This window comes from Camellia sinensis, chromosome 2 (genome assembly GCF_055761805.1).
Source record: "Camellia sinensis isolate YWXY chromosome 2, ASM5576180v1, whole genome shotgun sequence".
In the NCBI taxonomy this organism is placed as follows: Eukaryota; Viridiplantae; Streptophyta; class Magnoliopsida; order Ericales; family Theaceae; genus Camellia; species Camellia sinensis.
Window position 1 is genome coordinate 199,089,962 of NC_138962.1, and position 27,412 is coordinate 199,117,373.

General features: G+C 34.1%; 1 protein-coding gene across 1 annotated transcript; it reads right to left on the minus strand.

The window, feature by feature from the left end:
- Nucleotides 1-21,424: 21,424 nt before the first annotated feature.
- LOC145819787 (uncharacterized) lies at nt 21,425-26,194 on the minus strand. The gene is made up of 8 exons (XM_082913653.1): nt 25,784-26,194; nt 25,473-25,635; nt 25,144-25,385; nt 23,199-23,420; nt 23,017-23,109; nt 22,828-22,932; nt 22,377-22,729; nt 21,425-21,713 (listed from the first exon to the last, which is right to left on the minus strand). Coding segments are annotated over exons 1-8 (1,464 nt in total). The 5' UTR covers nt 26,069-26,194; the 3' UTR covers nt 21,425-21,712.
- Nucleotides 26,195-27,412: the final 1,218 nt, after the last annotated feature.

A 27,412-nucleotide genomic window follows, 5' to 3' on the forward strand; every position in this document is an offset into this window, starting at 1 on the left:
TGTCACAAATCATTTGTTGAGACCCAATGATATCCTCCAAAGTCTTTGATCCTTTGTTCCAAAGACCAATGGTAGCCATAGCACACTTGAGTTCTTCCTCTTTCTTGATCATTAGTTCTTCTAAAGCAACTTGTGACATCTCGAGAGATTCAATCTTTTCTTCATACATGGCATGGGTTTGCAGTAGCTCATTCCTCTCTGTCTCACAAGTCAACAATTTTGCACAAAGAACTTGTCGATCATCAGCTACCTTGATGGCATTAATTCTGGACTCGGAAATCTCCTCCTTAAGTTTGACATTCTCACTCTCACATGTTTTGAGTTTCTTTGTGAGTTTGTCATTCAATTTGAATAAGTTAAGAGACTCCTTGTACAACTTTTCATAAGCTTGCTCAAGCTCTTCATGATCACTCTCCGAGGATTCATCATCAGTGATATTCTCAACTGACTTCTTTGGAGAATCTGTTTGTCCTTCAGCTTCGGAAGCCGCCATGAAAGCAAGAAATTGTTTATGACCCTCTTCACCTTGATCTTCATTGTCACTTTCATCTTTATCAGATTCTGATTCATCATACCAAGTGATAGCGAGGGCTTTCTTCTTCCTCAAACGAGTAGGGCATTCTGAAGCAAAGTGGCCAAATCCTTGGCATTCATAGCATTAGAGTCTTTCAGAGTTTCCTTGTATCTTTCCTTTCTCCTTCTTGGCTATAGAATTAATTTTGAGTTTATCTTTGCCTTTAGATTTATGAGAATGAGTAGATTCCAAAAGATTAGGATTCTTTTTCAAAAAAGATTTTTTAAATTGTTTAACAAAAGCAGCCATAATCTTGGAATCTATATCACAATCCTCATCAGAATCCTCTCTAACTTTATGAGCACTACTAAAAGCAATATCTTTTTGTTTCTGTTTGAAATTCCTGTGTGCCTCATAAGTTTGGAGATTTCCAACCAACTGATCCAGCTTGAGGTTGTCAACATCTTGAGCCTCCTCAATAGCCGTAACTTTTGGTTGGAACCGATCGGGCAAGGATCTCAAAATTTTTCCCACAACTTTGGATTCTGGAATTTTTTCACCTAAATTGAAGCTGGAATTTACAATGTCACTCAACTTCGCATAAAATTCATCAAAGGTCTCACTATCTTTCATTGAAAGGTTTTCGAAACTAGATGTGAGCCTTTGAAGTTTTGAGCGTTTAACAGAAGGAGTGCCCTCATGAATAGTTTGTAAGATATCCCAAGCCTCTTTTGCGACTTCACAATTACAAATACGACTAAATTCTTCAGGTGTGACAGCGCAAAAGAGAGAATTGATAGCTTTACTATTCCAGCTACTATTTTGGTAATCAGTTGTGTCCCACTGATCAATTGGTTTGGGGATTGTAACTCCATCAACAGTAATTGTTGGTTCAGTCCACCCATTCATGACGGATTGCCAAACTTTTTCATCAATAGATTTTAAAAAAGATCTCATTCGAGCTTTCCAAAAAGAATAATTGGATCCGTCAAGTAGGGGTGGTCGAATCATAGAATTTCCTTCACGAATTGTATCCATTATCACAAATCAAACAAGATCTCGTTCTAAAAGAATTTTTTTTTTTTTTTTTTTTTTAAAAATAGAACGACCCGCTCTGATACCAATTGAAAAATCTAGAAATCCCCTAGATGTTGATTTGTGATTATGTATCAATTTAAAGCAGAATATAACAATCCCAATCAAACAATCAAACAATCAAGACAAAGAGACACAACAATTTTAACGTGGAAAAAATCACAATTGGACACCTCCAACTGTGATTAAAAAACCACGGGCAACAGCCACAAGACAATCCACTAAGAAGAATTAAAGGAATTACACAGGTATACTCTCAATTACCTAGCGAATCCACAACGCTTAATTGAACCAACCTCTATGTGCCTCTTCCAACCCCATCTTCACCTCGGAATTGTCTTTACGATGAGCCACCCCGGAATCCACCAAAGCTTCAGGCTCGAATTCTTCAGAATCCACCGAAGAACAACTCTCTCTTTTGTATAGCAAACAAAAACCTTTGATGTACTCTCTTTTAAACCATGAGTTGAATACTCAATAAAAACATCAAAGAAACTAACAAAATATCTCCAGATATAAACCTTAAGATCCAAAAAGAAGATCTAGAGAAGTCTCTCTAGTGTTGGGAGAAAACCAATTATTTATAGAAAACCAAAAGCAATCCTAATTTCAGAAGAAAACCAACTCTTTAATCAAATTTGGAAATCTGGGATCGCGCGGTCCGCTCGAGCGCCCTTTTCCCTGCTCGAGCGGAGACTTCAAATTCTGTGATTTCATACAGGCTCCACGCTCGAGCGTCGGTTTTGCCGCTCGAGCGGCGAATCACACCATCCAGTACTTTTTCAGGTGACTGCAGAGATGCTGAGAGCTTCCAATCCACGCTCGAGCGTCCCTTTCCCCGCTCGAGCGGGAAGGCCAAAACTAGAAAAATTGGAAAAATATAACATGATCGGACAGGCAACTTTGAATGCATTTTTGCATTTTGCTTCGGGCCGCGAGCTGACCGGTCAGCTCGACCCCCGTAATAATCAGCGAAGTGGCAATCTTGAAAATATTTGCATCACAAACTTCTCTGAAAGGCTCAATTCGGGTTGGATTCGCATCTAAACACTCATAGCCTCACTGAAATAAATGTGCGAAAATAAATACAACTGAAAGGAGTTTTGTCAAACGGGATTGCCAATAATAAAACCTAACAGCATGGAATCCTTGCTACTATTTTTTGCTACAAAATATTTTCATTACATTGTGTTTTAAAATTAAAAAATGGTAGACTCAAATAATATATTAAATTTTTTATTAAATACTCACATAAGTATAAATCTCATATTTATATGGGTCTTATACCATGTGAGTGCTTAATAAATTTTTTGATAGAATATTTTTTATCTTTAGAATTACTCTTAAAATTTTTTGCATAATTAAATGATCATAAATATTTTAAGATAACATAAAAATTTAGGAATAAAGATATTTTTTTTTTGGATATGTAGAATGTCTTGTGCCAACTTGCACGCACTAGACTATCTACAATCTGAATAAGCCTTTTGAAACAAGTTTTTATTTCCTACTGTCCGTAGTCCAAAGAATTTTACTAGCGAGGGAAGAGGAATTCTATGAATTTGGCAAGTGTATTGCCAAAAATAACAGGATTTATTGATAAAGTAAAATAAAACATGATCTTTTCCTCTTTTTTATATTCCTAAAATGTTGTCTAACATTTTATATAGTGTATTATAGAGGATTTGAGTTTCCATAGGAATAACACAAACTTCAACAAATTTCATATACAAAGTTACAAAACGTAAACTAACCAGTATCTAAAACTTTTTATGCGATTTGAAAGTTATGGAAAGGGCCTACCTTTCAATTTCATTGATTTAACAACCATTTTACTTTCATTGACTGGACAACCACAGCTGGATGAGAATTTATCGGACGAAAAATGTTTGGTGACTTAAATTTGTGCGATTTGAATAGTTTGAATGTGTCAAAATGATATTATTTTATACTTAAAATGACATTGTTTTAACACATTCGAACCATCTGAATTATGAAATTTCGGACAACCTAACATTGTTATTATCCGACTCGTTAAAGTCAAAAACCTTAACCAATTTAATGATCTGAACGGATGAATGTAAATGTATTTTTTTCAATCTGTTTAAGTTCAGACAAATAGCATATGAGAGGTCACTTGACCTAACTTGATCAGCTAATACCTTCAAAAAAATGAAAGTTGGGCTTTTATTTTAATTATAAAAAATAAAAAACAAAAGATTTTAGATAAAAAATAATAAAAAATTACTAAAAAATAGTTCTAAAAAGCTCCAAACCAATAAAGCTCTAAACACCAAACCAAGCCACATTTGTTAACCAAGTTATACGTCATACTCAATTTACATCTGCTAACTAAGTAGACCCGCCTAAGTTCAGACAGTTAGTGGATGAGAGACGACTTGATCCAACCGGAACCACAAACATCCCTACATACAATTAACGAATGACTTATGAAAAATGAGCAATTTATTATGTGAATTCAAACCTTAAAAAATTATAATGTAATTCTGCTGAACTTGTGAGATTTAGTGTTTTTTTTTCAAGTCTCAAGAGATGTTAAGGGAGTTCACCCATTTTTACCTTCTTTTGTTTTCCTTTCTCTTTTATTGTGACGAATTATGCTTGTTGTTTGTCTCTTTTGTCCATTTTACAAAAATAATTGCTCACATTATATTGATTTAGTCAAATTGAGATTAAACTAAAATTAAAAAGTAAAATAATTTATTCATAAATATAATTTACTCTTTTGTAATAAATTAGATTAAATTAGTATAATATAAAAAGTTAAATTAAAACCGAATTTGAAAACAAATTCGTTTGGAAAGTGGGTTGGTTTTTTGACTTTTTTTTGATTATTTTAGCCTGAGCTAAAAAGTTTCGTTTGAGAAGGACTTTTTTGATTTTTTTGACTTTTGTGAGAGAAAAAATATAATGATTATGGGTTAAATGTGATATTTTATATTATTGAACTAAAAAATTTATTTATTTTTTGAATAAAATAACCAAAAATAAGTCCGGGCTTTTTTCTTCTTTTTTTTTTTTTTGTTTTTGGGATACATCGGGAAGTAGGGCTTTTTCTTGCCCACCCAGCGTGTCGGAGACTTCCAGGAAGTTTAATGTGAGCAAGGTAGCAACAAATAAGCACCTAGAAAAGGACAGGTCGGACTTTTGCTTTGGCGACTATTTGGCCAACTTCACTCTACTTATGTAATTTGATTTGTATGTGATTTATTTTTTAACGTTTGAAAATAATTATATAACATTACGTGGTTTGTAAATTAAGGTATATTGTTAGATTTGTTAATGATTTAATGAAAAAAATTAAAATATTTTTGTATTTTTATTATTTATTTGAAAGGTAAAATGCATTTTAATCTTTTTCATTTGAAATTTAAAAATGAGCATATAACTCTTTATGTCTGTTACGTGTTTTACACTTATTGTTAAGTTGGACAGAATCTTAATGGTGTACTTTAGCTCACAAACCATGTGAGGCTATGTGATCATTTTCAAACATTAGAGAATAAATTACATATGACCCAAACTATAGGGGGTAAAATGAAATTTGCTCAAGATTATTTTTAGGTCCGTTTGGATAGTTAAATTTTTAGTTGAAAAAAATAAAAAAATCATTATAAGTTATTGTATTATATTATTTATTTTTTGCACATTTTTTTTAAAATTATTTTGGGAACTACTTAAAATAGTCAAAAAATTAAAAAGTCACTATTAAAAAGTTAATTATTCTTTCTATTTTTCTGTATGTTTTTTTTTTTGGGTTAAAAAATGTCAATTGAGTAAATTTTCAAAACAACCCTTAAAAAATTAATTAATGGTCAATTCTAATCGTCATCATTCACCAATTGATTTAGATAGGGACAATTACACCCTGGTGAATTTTTTAAAAAATAATTGCATATTAATGGTAAAATTTATAATTTTAATTATTAATATTCATAAAATTTATTATTAATTTATAATTATTTTTGAGTTTGATATTTATCCATTTAAATATCATAATTTGATAATTATTCATTATTATTAATTGATAATTTAACAGTTAAATAATATCGTTAGTTACCGTCTTTGAATTAGATGGAGAAAGCGCTAGAAAAATCCTCTTCCCAGTGTATCTTTATCAAGTTAATTAAAATGTTATTATATTTTAACTTAAAAACTAATTTTTTATTTTATTTTGGCTATACAAATTTTTTAATATATATTTCAATAAACTTTCTTTTAATTTTCTATATTATATAAATATTATTTTTATTTAAAATTATTTTTTATAAACTCAACCCACATAACTCCAAATATCGAAAATATTTGCTTGTTTGGTTCTGATTTTTAGAAAATAATTTCCAGAAAATTCTATTTTTTTTATTTTTCGTATTTTAATGTTTTTAATGAATTTTTTTAATATTTTAAGCAATTTTTTTTTTAATTTTTAGACACACCTAACATAAATACACTTAAAAATTATAATATTTGTGAAAAAATATTTAAAAAATACACTAAATATCAAAAAATATAAAAAAATACGAAAATTTAGTACATTTTTCTTATTTTTGTGTACTTATTAATTTTTTAAAAATATTTTTTAACAAATATTTTACTATTTAGATATATCTAAGTAAGGTGTATCTAAAAAAGTAAAAAAAAAAAATTGTTTAAAATTTAAAAAATATTTACTAAAAACAAAAAAAATGCGAAAAATAAAAAACTTAATTTCTAAAAAATTGAATTTAAAAAAACTAAAACTAAAACTAAACATACTGATTTTTTAATATTCAATTAGCCAAAATTATTATTTTTATTTGTTGAGTTAAGATTTGATAATTTACTTATTATTTTAATTAACAAATAAAATAACTAAATTGACAGAGATACTGAGAGATTGAGATGGATATTGGAGGAAAAAGCGCACAAAGCAAAATTAATGGATATGAAGTGCACAAGATGATATATACAACCAGACCTTCGGCTTTCACCCAGTGGTCTTCCAGTGTTACCTTGGGTCTTCTAATTATACTTTAGGGTGTGGGAAAAAAAAAGTCTGAAATTTAAGTTGATAGAGTAGTGTCGAATTTCTTAAGTTGGAATCTGGGAGGTGTTCGATAATCTAATTCAATACTTAAAGGCCATGTTTGATTTCACAATACTAATAGTAAGGTATTAATAATCCAATCAAATTAGTGTGGCATTCACAATCCCACCCCTACCCCATTACTAATAATCCTACAAATTTGTTGGATTAATTATCCATTAGATTGATAATCCTAAAACAAAATGTCAAAACAAACATAGGATAATTGGGCCCGCGGATTAATAATCTCAATCCCATACTCTAATCCTTCCAATCAAACATGCCATTGAATGTATTAAGTGATAATAAATTAAGTCTATTTGATAATCACAATTGATACCACTTAAAAATTTAAGTGTATCTTAAAATATAAGTTAAAATTTAAGAAAATTTTAAGTCATATAAAATTTACTTAGTTTTGATTGAATTTATAAATACTAATATTGTGTTTGGTTGAGGGATTTATGAAAAGATTTGGGAAGGAAGAGGGAAATGGTAGGTGAAATGTGAATAAAATATACTTACATTTCACATAGTTTCACACACTTTTTTCTTTTTTTTTTTTCCAAATTCCTTTCCAAATCTCTCAACCAAACACAACATAAATATAAATAGCAATGTACACTATTATAAACTCGCCACCACCATCACCACTATCTCTACCACTATGCCATCACCAGTACTATGCCACCACCACCACCACCACCACCACCACCACCACCACCATCAGTATCATTAACACCACCAACATCATGTGATTGCTGCCATTGCCGTCACCATCATTATCACTATCCCTACCACCATCGGTCGACTACCATGCCACCACTACTACTATCGTTACCACAACCACAACCACAACGACAACTACAACGACAACTATAACCACAACCATAACCACTACTATCATGCCACCACCACCATTATCACTGTTAGAAATGGGTTTTGAAGCTTTGGAAAAATAGAATTTTTCTTTAACTTTGGTCTAATTTTTAGGTAGGATCCATGTGCCAAAGTTAGCGGGTCGAAGTGGTAACGCGTTCTATGCCGCGTTGTGATTCACGCAATATATTTGGTTGCTCAAAACCATTATCAGGTGAATGAGAAATTGAAACCAAAGTGAGCTCCATAGAAATGAAGTTTTGGTGAAATTTCTTAAAGGTGTGGTTTAAGGCTTATTCCACATTGATTTGGTGGACATACTTTGAGTGGGTTCAAGGCTTGAGTTTAGAACTTGGAGTAGGCCCCAAGGGGCATCCAAGTTTTGTAAAAAGGAAGGTTATGGGCAAAGTAGGTTAGACCCATTGGACCCAAAATAAACACACACGCGCGTGTCGTTGTTTGTCCGTCTGGGCTGGGGTGGGGTGGGGCTTGTCCGGTCCAATAAACAGTATATTACTACTATTTGTATTTTCCAACTAGAATATCACTTTGACAGGTCCTGAAGCACCTTTGTAGAAAGAGGCTGTTAATAATGAAATTGAATCTATTATGAAAAATTGTACTTGGGAATTGGTGAATCTTCCACCTGGTTCTAAATCTCTTGGATATAAATGGAGATTCAAAAGAAAAATGAAAGTAGATGGTTCAATAGACAAGTATAAGAAAAGACTTGTAGTAAAAGGTTACATACAAAAGGAAGGTTTGAACTATTTTGACACATATTCTCCTGTGATAAGAATAACATCCATTCGCATACTTATTGCTATAACAGCGTTGTATAATTTAGAAATACATCAAATGGATGTTAAGACAGCTTTCTTAAACGGTGATTTAAATGAAAGAGATCTATATGGAGCAACCCGAAGGAGTTGTAGTGCTAGGGCAAGAAAAGAAAGTTTGTCGGCTTGTAAAATCTCTTTATGGATTAAAAGAAGCTCCTAAGCAATAGTATGAAAAATTTGATCATACTATGCTTACTAATGGGTTTAAGATAAACGAATGTGACAAGTACGTCTATGTTAAAAACACTGACTAAGGATATGTCATAGTTTGTTTTTATGCAGATGATATGCTTATCATTAGAAGCAGTTAAAACATGATCAAATCAACTAAGTAAATGTTGAATAAAAGATTTGATACGAAAGATATGAGAATCGCAGATGTCATATTAGGAATGAAAATTATTAAAACATCTGATGGGTATGCATTATCTCAATCTCATTATATTGAGAAAATTCTTGGTAAATTTATCAAGGATGATATGAATGCAACTAGAACACTTGTAGACATTAGTATTTATTTATCAAAAAATAAAGGTGATGCGGAGTCTCAGTTAAAATACTCCCAAATCATTGGAAGCCTAATGTATTTAATGAATTGTACTCGTCCTAATATAGCTTATGCTGTCAGTAAATTGAGTAGGTACACTAGCAATCCAGGAGAAGACCATTGGAAAGCGATCATTCGGGTTCTTAGATATTTAAGATTTACCCGTGATCATGGTTTGAACTTTACGCAATATCTTACAGTACTCGAAGGTTATTGTGATGCCAATTGGATATCGGATACTAAAGATTCAAAATCTGCTAGTGGATATGTCTTCACTCTGGGAGGTGCTGCTTTTTCTTGAAAATCCATGAAATAAACATGCATCGCACGATCCATAATGGAATCTGAGTTCATTGCTTTAGACAAAGTAGGAGAAGAAGTAGAATGACTTCATCACTTATTCTTAGAAGACATTCCAATATGACCAAAACCTGTGCCAGCTATTTGCATTCATTGTGATAGTCAATCTGCAATAGGCAGGGCACAAAATCATATGTATAATGGTAAGTCACGACATATCCGTTGTCGACATAATACCATAAGGCAATTGCTCTCAAATAGATTAATCTCAATAGATTATATAAAATCTAAAGAGAATATTGCGGATCCGTTAACAAAAGGTTTGACAAAAGAACAAGTGTACAGTTCATCAAAGGGAATGGAATTAAAGCCTATTACATAAGAGTCATCATAATGGTAACCCTACTTATATGACTGGGATCCTAATAACTAAGTTCAAAGGGACAATTAAGTTATGTGTAGCTTGCCAGAAATCACCAAGGGATTAAAATTCCCTACCCATTCCTATGGTGAGAGTGATATCTACAACATGTGTTGTATACATGGGTTTAAGAATAAACTTTGTTTTTAATGATTACTTATATCTTGATTTAGGCATAAAAATCAAGACGAGTATAAGAGATACTTACAATAAGAATCACCTATATGAGTGTTGAACTAGGGCTTGTTTAATAAGAATGAAGAGGCTAAATTCTCTAGAAGCACTCATGAACAACTAGGAGCGTTCAAGGCTAAAATGAACACAACTGTGAGAACCACGATTTGTCAGAAGATATTTTGTGCGAAATCTATTATCTTGGCTTACACAAACGACTGAACAATTCAAGCCATCGCGTCCATTGGTTAGCTAGTAAGTTCGATAGGTTATCACTAGGGAAGGTTCAAGGCCGAAAGCTACCTATCCTGATGTAAGATATTTTCGATTTATACTCTTTCAACAAATTCTGTATATTGTTGCATTTCCATTGTCATCAAATTCCATTCACGTGGGGGATTGTTAGAAATGGGTTTTGAAGTTTTGGAAAAAACATAATGTTTCTTTAACTTTGGTCTAATTTTTAGGTGGGACCCATGCGCCAAAGTTGGTGGGCCTAAGTGGTAACACGTTCTGTATTGTGTTGTGATTTATGTAGTATATTTGGTTGCTCAAAACCATTATCAGGTGAATGAGAAATTGAAACCAAAGTGAGCTCTATGGAAATGGAGTTTTGGTGGAAATTTCTTAAAGGTGTGGTTTAAGGCTTATCTTATATTGATTTGGTGGGCATACTTTGAGTGGGTTTATAAGGTTTGAGTTTGGAACTTGGGGTAGGCTCCAAGGGGCACCCAAGTTTTGTAGAGAGGGAGGTTATAGGCAAAGTGGGCTAGACTCATTGGACCCAAAATAAACACGCGCGCCGTCCGTCCGTCCGGTCGGTTGGCTGGGCTAGGCTTGGGTGCAGGTGTATGGTGTGTGGTTGGATTGGGCTTGTTCGACCTAATACCTATCTTTTGGGCCAAAACATTTGAATTTCGAAAATTAATTTCAAAATTGGCTTCGGTTTTATTTTCCCTACCTGGACAGATTCAAATCTGTTCAATATAGTTTTTATCTGTTCAAAATTTGAACCCAACATATTTGTATATGTTTATTCAAACCGAACAGGTAACATACCTGTTTAAACAGGTTTTGCACTTGTTTAATTCAAACCATACAGCCACAAATTTTTTTATATAAAGGCAGTCCCTCATTTGGAATTTTGACTTCAATTTTCGTACTTCTCTGCTGCTATTCATCTCTGGATTTTGCTGTATTAATTACATTAATTTTCTGTGAGAAAAAATGTAATTAATTTTCTGAGAGAAAGAGTGTATCCACAAAGTGTGTTTGTTATGTGAATAGTGTGTAGTACTGCTACTATTCACTGTTGATCATTTTATCCTGGGAGATAGACGTCCACAATCTAAAAGTACCGTGGAGATGACGAATCTATCTTAAGGACACAGTGCTAAACACTGGACTTGATCAGAAAATTTTGTTCAACAAATTAATTTGGTAAGTAATTAATTTATTTTTCTGTTTTATTATTTTTTCTGTTTCAGATTTTGATTTTGTTTTTGTAACAAAATAAAAATCTGTTTGATTTATTTTAGTTTACCTCTTGGTTTGATTTTTGTAATCAAACAAACTCTCTTCTTTCCTTTATTTCTTCTGTATTCCGTTTGTTATTAAGTACACAAACAAATTTTTTTTTTTAAATACAGTGAAGATTATCTAACAATCACTACCATAACTACCACAACCACCATCATGCCACCACCATCACTACCACTATCACCACAACTGTAACCACCACCATTACACCATCCTCACCATTATCACCACCATTGCTATTGCTACTTCTACTGTTTCCGTCACCACCACCACCACTACCATTACCATCTCCACCATCATGTCACCGCTACTACTACCACTACTACCACTACTACCACTACTACCACCACCTCCATCACCATTGTTAATGTTTTCATAAGAACCACCATCATTTTACTATCGCTACTATCATTACTACTACCACTATCACTACAACCATAACCACCACTATGCCACCGTCACCACTGTCACTATCACTACCATCACCATTATCACAATATAAAAATTGAAATGTACAATTTAAAAATAATAAATTTTAAATTTAATCTTATACATGTCAAATAATTTTTTTTTTTTAAGTTCAACACTTAATTTTTATTAAACAACTTTTCAGTTTAAAAAATTATTTCAATACGTAATTTTTAATTTTTAGTTTTTAGTTTTATTTTAGTCAAAAAATCGAAAGTGATTATATCACTCATTATCTTTTCATATATTTTTTTATAAAAATTTAAAAAATTATTAAAACAATTTATTTCCCTAGGAGACCTAACATTAAAAATATAAATATATATATATATATAAAACCAGTGGGGGAACAACACTCAGTCCAAAAGGTGACATGGCACTCACGCTTTGAAAGTAGCACATGTATTACTATTTAACATAATATACACTAGAAAAATTGTATGTCCTAATTAGAATATGATTTATACGTAATCTTAATTAGTAAAATATTGATTTGTTGTTGATGTTTATGTTTGAACTTGTGAGAGACCTGGTAAGAGATTTTTTTTGACTATAGATATGTAGAGATTCTTTTTTATTCAGGTGAATTTTTCAATTTCGTTGTTCAAATTATTGGAAGTTCCTTAGTCTCTCTTTGGAGAGAGGCCATTGGCCACTTCGAAGGTATTGGAGGTGGTTTCTCCTTATTTAGAGCATCTCCAATCATGCTTTATTTTTTCAAATTTAAAGCATCCTTTTTCTATTTTCAGTTCTAACCCATTCTTTGTATCTTTTTCTGTTTGGGAGGATAGATGTTTCATCCTTCAAATATAGAGGGAGTATGAAAAATAAAAGATGATCTCTATAACACTATTTATATTTTTTAAATACTAATTTTGTTCTTAAGCCCTTTTGCTTTTAAATTTATATACCAATTATATCCTTTTGTATTTTTTATTATATGTTATAAAATACAAATAACTTTTAATATGTACATCTAAATTTTATAAATTTGGTATGATTAAAAATATTAAAATTATATTTTTAAAATGAGTCTAATATTAAATATATTTAACAAAAAATAAAAAATTAAATATTATTAATGTTACAAAATTTATTAGTTCCTGTACGATCTGAATTAATTTTCTATAGGATAATAGATGCTAAGAAAAATAGATGGAAGGAAATATTTAGAGGACAAAAATGAAAGTTTGTGGTTGGAGTTTGAATGAATAGTAACTAAATCTATATTTACTTTTTGAATAAAAAAAATTTATTTTCAATATCTTGGTGAGAGGGTTGGGTTGGAGATGCTCTTATGGTCTATGGAATGTTTAAAATATTATTTTTATTGAGTTTAATAATTAATATATATATATATATATATATATTTATCTATTTTACTTAACGAAAATAGACAAATGATTTAAATTGAAAAAGATATCAAAAGTTTATGATTTAAATTGATAAATTAAAAATTATGGATTTATTTTGTTATAAAGTTAAAACCTAAAAGTTTTTTTTTTTTTTTTTCCATTAATTTCTCCCAAAAAAAAGAGGCCTAAAAGACTCTTTGGTGTGCAATGCACACCGTATACAATCTTAACATAAAATTATATACCGTTTCACGAATTTACGTAAGTGCTCTAAAACAAATACGCAAGTTGAATATAAATTTGCGTAAGTTTGTGAAAACTAATGTGAATTTGTGAATTTATGTAAATTTATATTTAACTTATACATTTTTATGAGATTACTTACATAAATTTATAACAATTTACGTAATTTTATAATAAAATTTTATATGGTGTAAATTGCATATAGGAAAATTTTCCAACATTTGTATTTATTGAGAAGTAAAGTCTATGCAAACAAAATAACAACCAAAGAAGAAAAGAGACAATACGACATTCTCCTAAAGAGGTGCACACGTTTGCACTCTTATTATAAAATGTGTAATTTTATTATAAAATTTTGTAATATTAATTACAAAATATGTAAGTTTATCATATATTGGTATAATAAAAAATGTCATAATTAAATTATAAACTTTTACAACATCAATTACAAAATTATCAACATTTTGTTACGTCAATTTATGACAAGATTTCATATTTTATGATTGATATTACAAAATTTTGTAATAAAATAATATATTTTGTGGTAAGATTCATATGGTATGTACCCTAAAAGCGTGCACACCATACCATTTTCCTTCAAATTTTTTTTGTTGGATCATATCTTAAGATTTTTTTTAATATCTTAAGATTTATATAATTAAATGATTATAAATATTTTGAGAAAAAAAAAGAAGAAAAATTTAAGAACGAACATACTTGAATGGGAGAAATTTTGTGCATAGATTAATGGATAGCTGCGCTGCCAAAAACAATAGGGTATTTAATAAGGAAATGGTTGCTGTTGGGTAGGTGGGGCTTACTATGGGTTCTATTTCGATCCAAATTGTTCATGTTTTAGGTTATTTTGTGTAGATCATCTAAAAAAAAAAAGAAAAAGAAAAAAAAAGTAAAAAAAAATCAAGTTGATCCGTACCTATGTAATTTTATTATGTTTCTCTCGAGAAAATTATATGATCTATTTTTAAAATTATTCATGTCATTCATTTTCTGAAAAACAAATGTGATAAAATTATATAGTTACAAACATAAACTAACCAGTATCTAAAACATTTAAATAAACAAAAAAAAAATTGGCAAAGTAGATGAATTAATACTTACTTGTCATTCATAACATCTGTCCATTGTGGGTTGGGCATGTTCACCATGTCTAACCTCTTCTCTCTGCTTAGCTTGATATAGAAATTTTAAGTTTGCTGCGAATGGTTAGTACTTATAGTTCGAAACTAAATATTTTAATTAAAAAATTAAAAGTCACGATAAATCATTATATCATTTTTAATTTTTACTTTTTTATATATATTGCTTTGTAAAAAGTTAATTTATTTATTTATTGTTTTTTCGGTTACACTTATGCTTGGGAATGACAACCAACTTTTCACTGGTAGAAAGCGATAAACTTTGACAAGCTTCTTCCTGGATCCTATAGATGGAGACATTTGGACCAAAAAAAATCAATAAATATTATAAATTTGAAATAATTACACTAATTTTTCTTTTTGCAAGATTAAAACATATAAAACTAATACAAGTTGTTAGGTTTTTGTAATTGACAATTTCGTTTCACAAAATTTCTTTCAATTGTAATTTTATTTGTTATTTTGTTTCAGTGAGGTTGTGAGTATTTAGATGCTAGTCCAACACGAATTGTATATGTGTAGAAGAGTTTGTGCAAACATTCTGTATCTTGAGCATTCTTTATTTGCCACTTCGTTAATTGTGTACAGGGATCGAACTGTTCGGTTAGCTAGCAGGGTTCCAGGGGGTAGCGCCCCCAAAGCCAAAGTTGTTTGACCGCTCGAGCAATCATTTTTGCGTTTGAGGGGTGAATTGGATCATCTAGTATCTTTGCCTGCAAACTGAACTTCTGTAAAATACGTTTCATCGCTCGAGCGGTGGATGTTGCGCTTAAGCAGTTGGCTTATATGTTTGCACTGCCTTCTACTCACACTACTCGAGCGGTGAAGTGTGCGCTCGAGCGTTATTCGTGGCTCTGTTTGTTATAAAGTGTGCCATTTACTTGTTTTAGTGTTGAACCCGTCTAAATTGTGATGACCGGTTTCATTACGTGTTGTTACTTTTTGTCCTCTTTGAGTCTGTGGTGTTCGAGAGTTTTCTTTCAAATTCTGGTTTTTGTCTAACTCCGGGTTAAGCGTCACTTGTTTTGGATGGTGCACGGCCGAGTCCGGAGAGCTTGGGAGCGAACTAGGAAAATTTTGGGCCACTGGGCCAGAGCCGCACGTGCGGGACGGATGAGCTTTGGAAGGTTGCACACTGCCTAATAATCAGGTACGGAGTGACGTGCAAGAAGGGACCACTGCACGTGCAGGGGTGAAGGCCGCACGTGCAGGGGAGACGCTTCGCACGTTCGGGAGAAGGCGCCGCATGTGCGGCATTCTGGGCAGCCCAAAATTTTCAGCTTTTCTTTCTTTTGGGGCTGATTATATATCACTTTTCCTATATATCTCTCTCTCTAAAAACACATTTTTCTCCATTCTCTATACATTTCTACCTTAAAACAAGATCAAAATCCTTGATCTTTGAAATTTATCCATAGCTTCTTCATCAAAGTTAAAGAACTCCTCAAGAGCTACATTGTCTACGGTGGAGATTGGGCTTTGGCATCCTTGATTTCTAGGGTTTCATCTCTTTTTCTTCTTCAAACTTGAGGGAGGGACTCTTTTGAGTTATATATACATGTTTTGCAATATTGATGTTGATTTAAAGGTTTTCTTGAAGTTATTATGTTGGTTTTGATTTGGTGGCCCAAAATGTAGAGATTTTCAAAAGTGGGTTTTTTTTTTAATTTTAATTTTTTTTTTTTAATCTCAAATCTTTCTAAGATAGCATCTTGAGGGTTGAAATTACCTTAGGCTAGAAAATGGTGTGTTCTTGAGAGTCCCTTTCAAGTGTTTAGAGTGTGTGTGTTTGTATTGCTTGTAAAGAAGAAAACCTAGAAATTTTGGAGGTTTTCTTGAATAAAAGAAGATGAGGGTTTATGGGTAATATTATGTGTATATATATATTGTGGAGATGTATTTTTTGAATACCAACACGTGGCAAGGTGACGCCGACGTGTCAGCCGAACTGTCACGTGTCCTGGTTGTTACGCCGAGGTGATCTTGGCAAGGTCGAGGTTATCTCCGAAGATATCGGAATCCGAGATAAATGGACAAAAGATAAGGGACAAGAGTCCTAGAGCAAAAAGGAGACTTAGCCAAGATAAGGATAAAGCTCTTAGGGAGTTTATCTTTATCTCTTGAGGAGTCCAAAGTAAGTACAGAATAGGAATTCATAGAAGTCAGGCTTCTAGTGGAATTAGGATTGAGTTGGCTATAAAAGAGAGGCACCCCCGTGGGTCTAAGGTACGCAGTTTTATGCTTTGAGTAGTAAATTTAGCACTTGATTATCTTTGAGAGATATACTGACTTGATCGTCGGAGTGCCCCCGGGTGGAAGAGCCACCGCCGGAGCCTTTTCTTTTTGTTACAAGTTAGCTGAAGCCATCTATTCTGCCAGTGCTTTTCCAGCTGATTACTAGGCGGGCAGTGTGGTTAGAAAATCACCCACACAATTTGGCGCCGTCTGTGGGAAACTTAGAAGAATAGATGGCCAGTAACGGACCGAAGGAAAGCATTGGGGGCGACACTCCCGCTGGGAGTGGCAGACCAATTGATCTTGATATTGAAGGAGACAACCATAATGCAGAAACTCATGACCAGGGCCACAGAGAGAAAGACGTCGGCCAGGAGGGCGACACTTCGAAGAGGACAGACCAAGGCAAGTACTATCATGAAGACAACCTTCAGGTATGGAGGGATAGGTACCTACGGAGGGATGAGGAAGTAAAAGAATTGGCGAACAAGTTGGCAGACCTACAGTCGGTCGTCAACTTCATGATGCAAAACAATGTCATGCAGCCACCATACCCGCTGCAGGATACGTCGATGCCAGCAACTAATACCCAGAAGAAAGGAAGAAGAACAATCCCCGAAGTCCCTCAGCACACCAGGAGCGGAAGGCACTCTCACCGATCTTCCAGGGAAGTCGGACGAGAGGAGCCAAGACAAGAGGGGTCCCAAAGGACGTATCATACGAAGGACCCAGAGCCCAAGGAACATCGGTATGTTCAAGGGCAGACGCTCTGCTTTGACATAACACATGGAGAGAGATCAAAACGAGCCCACCACGAGGCTGAGAGTAGTGTGCCGAAAAGATTGAAGTCCAAAGATAGCCGAGCTCTAGGGAGGAGTAAAGAAGACTTGAGAGATTACCTCAAAAGGAAACAACAGAATGCTGAAGCCGAGGTAACATCCCCGGTTAAGCCGAGGACACCATTCTCGGTGGAACTGGACAAATTTGAAGCACCAAAGAGATTCAGTATGTCGAGGTTCCAAATATATGATGGTAAGTCAGATCCCAACTTTCATGTTGGACTATACCTGAACTCAATGCATTATATAGTGGAAACGAGCCGTTGCTCTGCAAAGTATTCCCCTCATCCTTCGGGGAAATTGCATCAGATTGGTTCCATAAACTACCGAAGGGAAGTGTAAAGACTTGGGAAGGCCTGGCCGAGATGTTTGTGGCCAGGTTTGTGACAAATAAACTTCAGCCCTTGAGGGTTGACGCACTGATGGCTTTAAAGATCGCCAAGGATGAAGGCCTTAGGGCCTACGCAAAAAGGTACTATGAGGTGTTCAATCGAATACCCGATTGCAACCAAGAGGTGGTGGTCGTGTCCTTTAAGAACGGCCTGAAAGATGACTGTCCACTACGAAAATCTTTGGCAAAGACATTGTCAAAAAGCATGGAAGAACTCATGGCGAGAATAGAGAAGTACGCCAGAGCCAAGGAGGATACGTCCGGAAATAAAGAAACAAAGCAGGAGAAAGGAAACGGCTCGCCGAAGCGAAGCCGAGGTAACAACGGACTGACCAAACAGGAAACTGACTTGAAGGCAAAACAGGCATTAACGACCATATTCTGAGTCCCGATCCATAAAGTCTTGGATCAAATACGAAACCAACCCTATTTTAGAGGACCGACAAGAACACCAGGGGAATTCATGAGAAGAAACGTCGGTAGGCGTTGTGCTTACCACAATGAAGAAGGGCACCCAACTCAGGGCTGCAGAGACCTAAAAACACACTTAGAAGACTTGGTAAGGCAAGGACATCCGAGGGACCTTGTTGATGAAGCCAGGACTAGAGAAGAACAAGCAAGATTGCCTCAAGCACCAGCAGCTCCGCCTCCCCCAGCACAGCAACCACCCGCAGGACGACCAAGGGTGGTTAACGTAATTCACTCAAAGGTGAACGAAAACGACATACGAGGGGAGACCCAGAAGGTAAAACACCTACAGCACGTGAACCAGGTTAGACATAAATGACCTCGGCCTGAAGAATGCCAGGGACCGACGATAGCGTTTACTGAAGCCGACCTAGAGATGGTCCAGCATCTCCATAATGATGCCTTGGTAGTATCCCTTCAGGTTGGGGAGTGCCAAGTGAAACGCATCCTGATTGATCAAGGCAGCTCTTGCGACATCATGTACGTTAGATGTTACAAAGAGCTGGGCCTTCATCCTGATGACTTGGAACAATCAAATGGCCCGATAGTCGGCTTCAATGGAACGCCGACGTGGCCACTGGGCGCAATAAGCTTGGAAGTACAAGCTGGCACTAAGAAGATCAGGACAGAATTCATGGTGATTAACACACCTTCGCCATATAACATCATCTTGGAAAGACCATGGTTGTATGCAATGGGAGCAGTTCCCTCAACATTGCATCAACTACTGCGGTTCCCAACAGAGCATGGGATTGAAGAAGTCAGAGGAGATCAACTGTAGGTAAAGAATTGCTCCATGGCAGCAATGAAATCCATCTGTAACATTCGAGAACCAGAAAAGGCAGAAATTGAAGATGAGGAAGTGAAATTCCTAGAAGACGTCGGCAAAGAACCAGCAGAGAAGAGCGAAGAGGCGCTGAAGAAAATCCTAGTTCAGGATGGGGATGAAGAACGCTTCTTTCTTCTCAGCTCGGGCTTAGCCGAAAAGGAAGAAAAAGAGTTGGAGACTTTTTTAAGAGCCAACATTGAGGTGTTCGCCTGGACACCTTACGAAATGCCTGGCGTTGACCCCGAGGTCACTTGCCACAGATTGAATGTCGACAGGTCGGCAAAACCTGTGATTCAACGAGCCAGAAGACCGACGTTGATGCACGTCGAAGCAGTAGAAGAAGAAGTAAACAGACTTCTGGAGGCCAGGGCCATCCGAGAAGTTCATTAACCGACATGGCTATCCAACACAGTAGTGGTAAAGAAAAAGAATGGTAAATGACAGGTCTGCATAGATTTTACAAGCCTGAACAAAGCTTGTCCCAAAGACTGCTTTCCTCTACCCAAGATTGACCAGTTGGTAGACGCCACATCTGGACATGGAAGGATGAGCTTCCTGGACGCTTACAGAGGATACCACCAGATAGCCATGTACCCCCCAGACGAAGAGAAGACAGCGTTTATCACCCCGAAAGGACTGTATTGTTACAAGGTAATGCCTTTTGGGTTAAAAAACGCAGGAGCAACTTACCAAAGGTTGGTAACCAAGATGTTCAAAAATCTAATTGGCCAAACAGTGGAAGTCTACATTGATGACATGGTCGTGAAGACCAAGGAACCAAGGGGTCATCTTGCCGACCTAAAAGAGGTCTTTAGGATTCTAAAAACATACCAGCTCCGACTCAACGCATCGAAGTACGCGTTTGGAGTTGGATCAGGTAAATTTTTGGGGTACCTGGTAATAAGAAAGGGCATTGAGGCCAGCCCAGATCAAATTAAGGCCATCCAAGAGCTAAAAAGCCAGATGTCGGCAAAACAGGTTCAGATGCTTACTGGAAGGGCCACAGCCCTAAACAGGTTCATAAGCCGAAGCTCAGACAAATGTAAACCTTTCTTCAACCTGGTAAAGAAGGCCACAGACTTCCTATGGACTGAGGAATGTGAGGCCGCCTTGGCCGACCTAAAGAAGTACCTGACCACGGCTCCAGTCCTCTCAACACCTGAACCTGGAGAAGAACTATTTTTGTACTTAGCCGTTTCAGAACATGCAATAAGTGCAGTATTAATTCGTGAAGAAAAAGGGGAGCAAAAGGCTGTTTACTATGTAAGCAAAACCTTAGCCGATGCAGAAACAAGGTATCTACCATTGGAAAAATTGGCGCTACAACAAAATGGTACTTTAATGACAAAATCACTTCGTCTCCAATAGTGAAATTTTCGTCACCAAATTGATCCGTGACGAAATAATTTCGTCACCACGTTCGTCACCAATTCGTCGTCACTAAAAGTACCCGGTGACGAAAATTTATTTTGTCACCTATTATTGGCATTTGGTGACGAAATATTTCGTCACTAAATATTAAATATTTTGTCACCTATAACATCCATTTCGTCACCAAAATTAAATAAAATTTTATTTTATTTATTTTGAGTGACAAAATATTTCGTCATTAAAAATAGTGATAAAATTTTTAGTGACGAAAATATCGTCACCAAAAGATGGAAAAAAAAGACCTTTCAGTGACGAAAACTTTTTGTCAAGAAATATTTTAATTTAGTGATGAAATAGTGAATGTGTGACAAAATTATTTGTTGAGATTAGAAAGTTTTAGTGTCAATTTTTTTTCGTCACCAATAATAAATAATTTTTAAAAATTGAGGGGAGGGTTATATTTGCAATTTATATATTTTTTTCAATAAACAATACCTGTACATTTTAATAATCTATTAAATAAAATATTTAATACAAATCAATATAAAATTAACCTGTTCATTATCATAAAACAACCAAGCAAAATACATGTCTCATAGTATCAAGAAATTAATATATAACATCCAAATTATAACATCTATTTTAGTAAAATCAAAAACTACAACACAATCAAAATAACTTGTGCATTTTAATAACCTGCTGAATATAATATCCATTACAAATCATTACAAAAACCTGTTCATTTGGTAATATCAACAAAAACCTGTTCATTTTAATCTATTCAATAAAATATCAACAAAAAGATAAGATCCATCACAATATAATCATAACCCACAACAACATAGTCAAAATACATGTTTGGTAATATCAACAAAAAGTACAACTACACTGTGATGGATGTCTGGTAATATCAACAAAAAACTCTTGCTATGCAGGTTACCAAATTCGTTCATCTCCAATCTGCCATTTAAAAAAGAAAAAATAAAAAGAAAAGACAACAACAAAAGGTTAAGGTAACCATTCACTAAATATGTTAATATGCAACCTATAAGAGAAAAAATAAAAATTTCAAAGTAAATTTTAAACCAAATTTTTATCGTACTTGTTCCGTAAATTTTTACAACTTACATTAGTTCATGATATTTGTTTGAATTATTAGTTCATGAAATCCATTCATGTTATTAGTTCGACTATTTATTAATTCATGAACTTGTATAAATATCATGAAATCCATTCGAATTATACAAGTTCCTGATATTAGTTCATGATATTTCGTCGTATAATTCGACTATTTTTATCGTACATGTTCATGATATTTCTTGGCCTTTTAACGACTATTTCAAGATTTTACTCCCTAACGGCCTATGTTCAAGCCTAAATGTTTTCCAACCGAGAGCCCTATGATTGTTCTGTAAGTTTTCACAACTTATGTTGATTCCTCCCAAAGTGTTCATGATAATTTCTGATAATCTCAAGGTGTTTGTGATGTTTTTCGGGCCTTTAGATGCATACTTCACTATTTTCCCGAGACCTTGTGCCTAAATGTCAAAAGTTGTTTTTTATTCTACCCTAGTTAAAGAAGAAATGTTCTACTAAATTAACATATAAACATAATATACTAACCAAGAAGCTTGTTCATCAGAATCTGAACTTTCCCCACTCTCAAAACTTCCCGTGATACCTTTCTGCGTCAAACACTCTATGATACTTTGTATCTTCTTGCTTTGTTTCTTCTCTGACTTTTGAAACCTTGCAATTTGTTCATTTTGCTGTGCTATTTGCATCTCAAGGCGTTGAACATAGTCACTATTTTCAGCAGGTGCAACAATAGTCTTCATAGAAGAAGAAGGCCTCAAGCCGAGTCCTTTCACATAACCTGACCTTGACTTAAGCACCTTAACTGACAACTCCTCTTGGCTTAAAGGGATCACACCAGTCTGCGAGAGGTGTTCGGCTTGCGTCTTTATCATGTTGTCCTGTTAATTTAAAATAAATCGAACAATTATTAGTTATTCTACCCTACAAAGCAAATAAATAATTTTATCAAAATTAATATGCATTGCCTTGTACATACATAATTAGCTTGGCTCTCCGACGAAATCCATTCATGTGTGTTCGAATTATAGTGGATGGACTTGTAAAACTTTGCCAAATCAGGAACTTCTCCATTTGCAATTATCTGATTCATTTGTTTTTGAATGTTGTTTCAAATATTTAAATAACAAAGCCTACTAATCTGATAAAATAAAATAGCAGAACACACCGAGCTGTGCACCCTAACCGGGATTGATTTTGATCCACATCTATGTTTTGTTTTCATTTGCATCCTATTATTCACATTAGTTAGTGATTGTTCCTACACGATTGAAACACCAATATAAACAACAAAACTTAACATTAGTAAGAAGAAAATAAATTTTTGACAATTAACATAAAACATTATACCATGAATTCTTTACTATTCCACTTCTTGTCAATTAGAGATGTCCATTGATTAAGAGTAACACTTGTAGGTGGGTGGCTTCTCGCGTACTCCTCCCCTCTTGCATCCTTAAGTTGCTTGTATTGTTTGTGCAACCTATAGGTGAAGCTACTCAATCGCCGACCAAACTGTGTGTTTAAAGTCCTTGCTACATCACTCGGATTGCCTTGTAGATCAAACTGATCCTACAAAATCAAATCATTTTTTTTATAAGTTAAATAACCTAAATTTCAGACAAGCAGCAATGAGCCTGATTAAATAACAAAGAAAAAAAGATTGCATCAACAGATGTGTTAACAGTTGCAATTTAATTTCTAGATATGCAGGCATTATATATTATAACAGTTGCAACAGATGGGTTAACAGAGGAATATGTGGCTCTCGAAGAATAAGATGATTATCTTGATAACTGAATGAGCTGTTTGTTAGTCATATAAGCTCTGAGTTGTATACTTGCTGTTGGGAGTCAGCCAGATTGTCTACGCTGCAAATTTAGTATTACTCCTGTGGAGGTTTAGGCAATGGAGTTATGATTTTGAGGGTTCACTATGATTTCGATGATTCAACATGAAAGACCCCCTATTCACAAGTTGTTCATTCGAAATTGAATGATCCTTCAACTGTCTCATATGATCTGTTTTGCCTAACAAACAACTAATGACAAAAATTCCCAATATGGGAGTTCAAACTCAACCATGTAATTTATTTTGAGGAAATCTACATAAACAAAGATGGAATTAGTTTTTTAACTGATGTTATATGGTTGGATGTTAGTAAATTAGTAAAGTTAAATAATTAAAGTAAAATGACCTCAAAAAACAACCCAAATCTTACACACACACATATATATATATATATATATATATATATATATATATATATATAGGATTAAACTATATAAAATATCAAGAATTTTCATGTCAACACGAACATGATGAGTCCCACCTCCCTCGTATGACCTAGAGTGCATTATTAGTTCATAGAACTAGACCATCATGGAAGCTTTGTTGAATAGATATAGATAAGTCACAAATACACACAATGGTTAGTTGATTGAAATCTTTTATAGTGCCTTAGCTGCAATTGCACATGGAGGAAATAAAGAAACATTAGTTTTGGTGAATGGGGAATCATCATCACATTAAAATAAAAATAATAAAAAATGTTAGTACCAGTGAGAATTTGGTTCCATTTTGATGAAGTCACTGAAAGATATTTAACTAAAATATAATGTACGCACAATAAATTATGTATATTATATAAGTAAACCATGTTGTTGGCCAGAAAGTATTGCATTATTAAACAAAATTGTTGCCTAAAGTAATGTTTTGATGATGAAAATTCTACGTTAGCATGTGAGTGTCCCGTAAACTATGGTGTGCCATTCATTTTCCTGCCAAACATTGCCTAATTCAATAATGTCAGTAAGCACTCAAAACATTGCCATATTGCATTTATTTTTTCAGGGTTCACTATACTTTGAGAAAACACTTCCTCTAATCAATTTGTTGGATGCTGCCACTGCTCATATGCTTAAAATTCCCAGAGAGCAATTTTCTTATTTAAAAAAAAGCTACTCAATCTTGGTAAAATGCAGCAGTCTTATCAGTTGACAGAAAATGAGGTTGCCTACTACATCACACAACTCATCAAGTGAAAAATGGCCCATCAAACATGCTAGAGTTACATGCTACATCACACAATAAAATGCCCTTACATGCTATATCAATCTTGGTAAAATGCAGCAGTTACATGCTACATCAAACATGCTACATCACACAACTCATCAAGTGAAAAATGCCCTAACAAAGAGAGTATTTCTTTCACACAATAATTACCATGTAATTTCAATTTCCATTTCAATTTCAATTTTCATCTGTCATGCCTCTTTTACTTGACAATAATTACCTCCAAGCGTTGGATCATCGGCTTCTTATCAGCATCGTGAACCTTATTCCACCTACAAATGCTCAAGTCTGGTAATTGCGTTCGAACCTCTATGCCAATCTTGGAGGCCAACTTAGAGGCTTGATCTCCCACTGGCGCACGGAAATGTTCAGGTACAGGAACCAACATCTTTCCATTTTTCTGGACAATGCGTTGGGTTTGTATGCCGCGTGTTGGACCACGACCACGTCTGTCATGTGATGCTGTAAGGACATAATGTTAATTGTGTTAATAAGTAAACAAATGCAAGTTAGACCTTAAATTAAATATAAGCAACTTTGCAAACTTACCGACACTACTAGATGCAGTCACCTCATGCACAGGTTGCACATTATGAGGTGGTAAGGGTTGGGTACCAATCTCTTGACGTGGGGGATCCATCCCTTCTTCTGGGGTGGGAGTTAATGGCCTCGAATGAGGCTGTAAACGTAACCCCGGTGGCATCTCTTGTTCCTGAAATAACATAATCAAATAGTAAAGAAGATATTTAACACAGTTAAAATATATTTTAAAAAAGATATGATGTTTAAGATATATGAAGAAGATATTTAAATAGTAAAAGATACGTTCACACACAAATATAAAATAATGTATATAATACCTTGCGATAAAAGGAACCCAATGACTCATTATCACTATCGTTCTCACTCTCTGACGGATTATACTCATCATCATCATCTACCTCAACCCTAATTTTCTTTTCCTTTGCATTTGCACATTTGGGCTGAACCACACTCATCAAAGAATTTGTAATATGCTTCACTCCAAGATTGTTCATTACCTCATAGTTCTTCTTGATTCGCTTATTTCTTTGTTTCTCATATTCTGTTAGCTTCTTAGTTCTCAAATCACCTGGTTTCAGCCATTGTCTTTTTCCTCCGACCATTTTCTACAACTATATAACATAATTCAACTTTAATTAGAAAATATAGACAATATAATTATTCACCATTAAATAAAAGAAGAAAAACATAATCCCAATGTTTCGAATTGTAATGCATATATTTTAACTCCAAATATTTCATAACAAGGAAGTTCCAATCCCTTGAATTAATATTTCACGCAAAAATTTTAAATCATATTGTAGAGTAGTGAAGGTTTCCATGGAAAAAAAATCAAGACAAGAGATCCTCTTCTTAAAAGAGGTGATGTTCCTGTATTGCATATATTTTAAATCCAATTAGGATTGATGATCATTGATGCTTAACATAATTATGTCTTGCATTAATCATATATTACATTTGATTTTCTAATTGTTATACATTATGCAATATTGCAAATTCTAAAAATATTTTTTCATAGACATCCTAACCATATTTGTATTTTTATTTATTTTTTGCTATATCGATGTATAGAATTTTATTACTTTTTAACTAAACTTGAATTTGAAATAGAATAAATATGCACTTATTTTCATTTTTTTGTTTTGAAAAACAGCTTAGATATGGTAGTGAGTATGCAAAGAAACCTTACAACAGTGGCAGTAATAGTACAAAGACGCCATGGCCATGATCATATGTTGAATGAAGAATATGGAAGCTATATTTATCCTACAAATGAGTCACCTTCTATCTCCTATAACAATAAGGCAAAGCAGCAGCAGCTCAGGCAGAGCAGCAGCAGCCCCATAATTCTAAACTATCAAGTTGCTCCATAATTCTAAACAATGTGATCTTTTGATAAGGCAGAGCAGCAGTGTAGCCACAGGCAGAGTAGCAGCAGCAGCCACAGCAGTCAGCTGCAGCCAAGGCCAAAGTCCACAGACACAGCAGCAAACAGCAGCCAGTTGCAGCCTAGATCACAGTCCACAGACAGAGTAGCTAATACTACAGCAGCTGCAGCTGACTGCTGTATCGCTCACAAACTCATACGCTTATAACAATTTGAATCTAAATAATCATAACCTGAGAGACAAAGTGTAACAAGTTGAACCTTCAAATATTACTTAAACGTTTTATGATCAACTCCTCTGATGATTTATTGCGTTTTTTTTTTTTTTAATTAACTTCACTTATCAATAAAAAAAAAATCATTATTGTTGATATATGGTTGTGGAAGAACATGGGCTTTTGAGCTTTGCAAGATTTCAAATTTGAAGCAGCCTTGAAGAGTTTTAAAATAAAGTAAAAAGACAAGTTTTTAATATATACATACTATGTTACCAGAAACATATTATAACTTTAAAAATGGGTAAATTCACTTGTGATATTGGTATTTTATATCAAGTCCT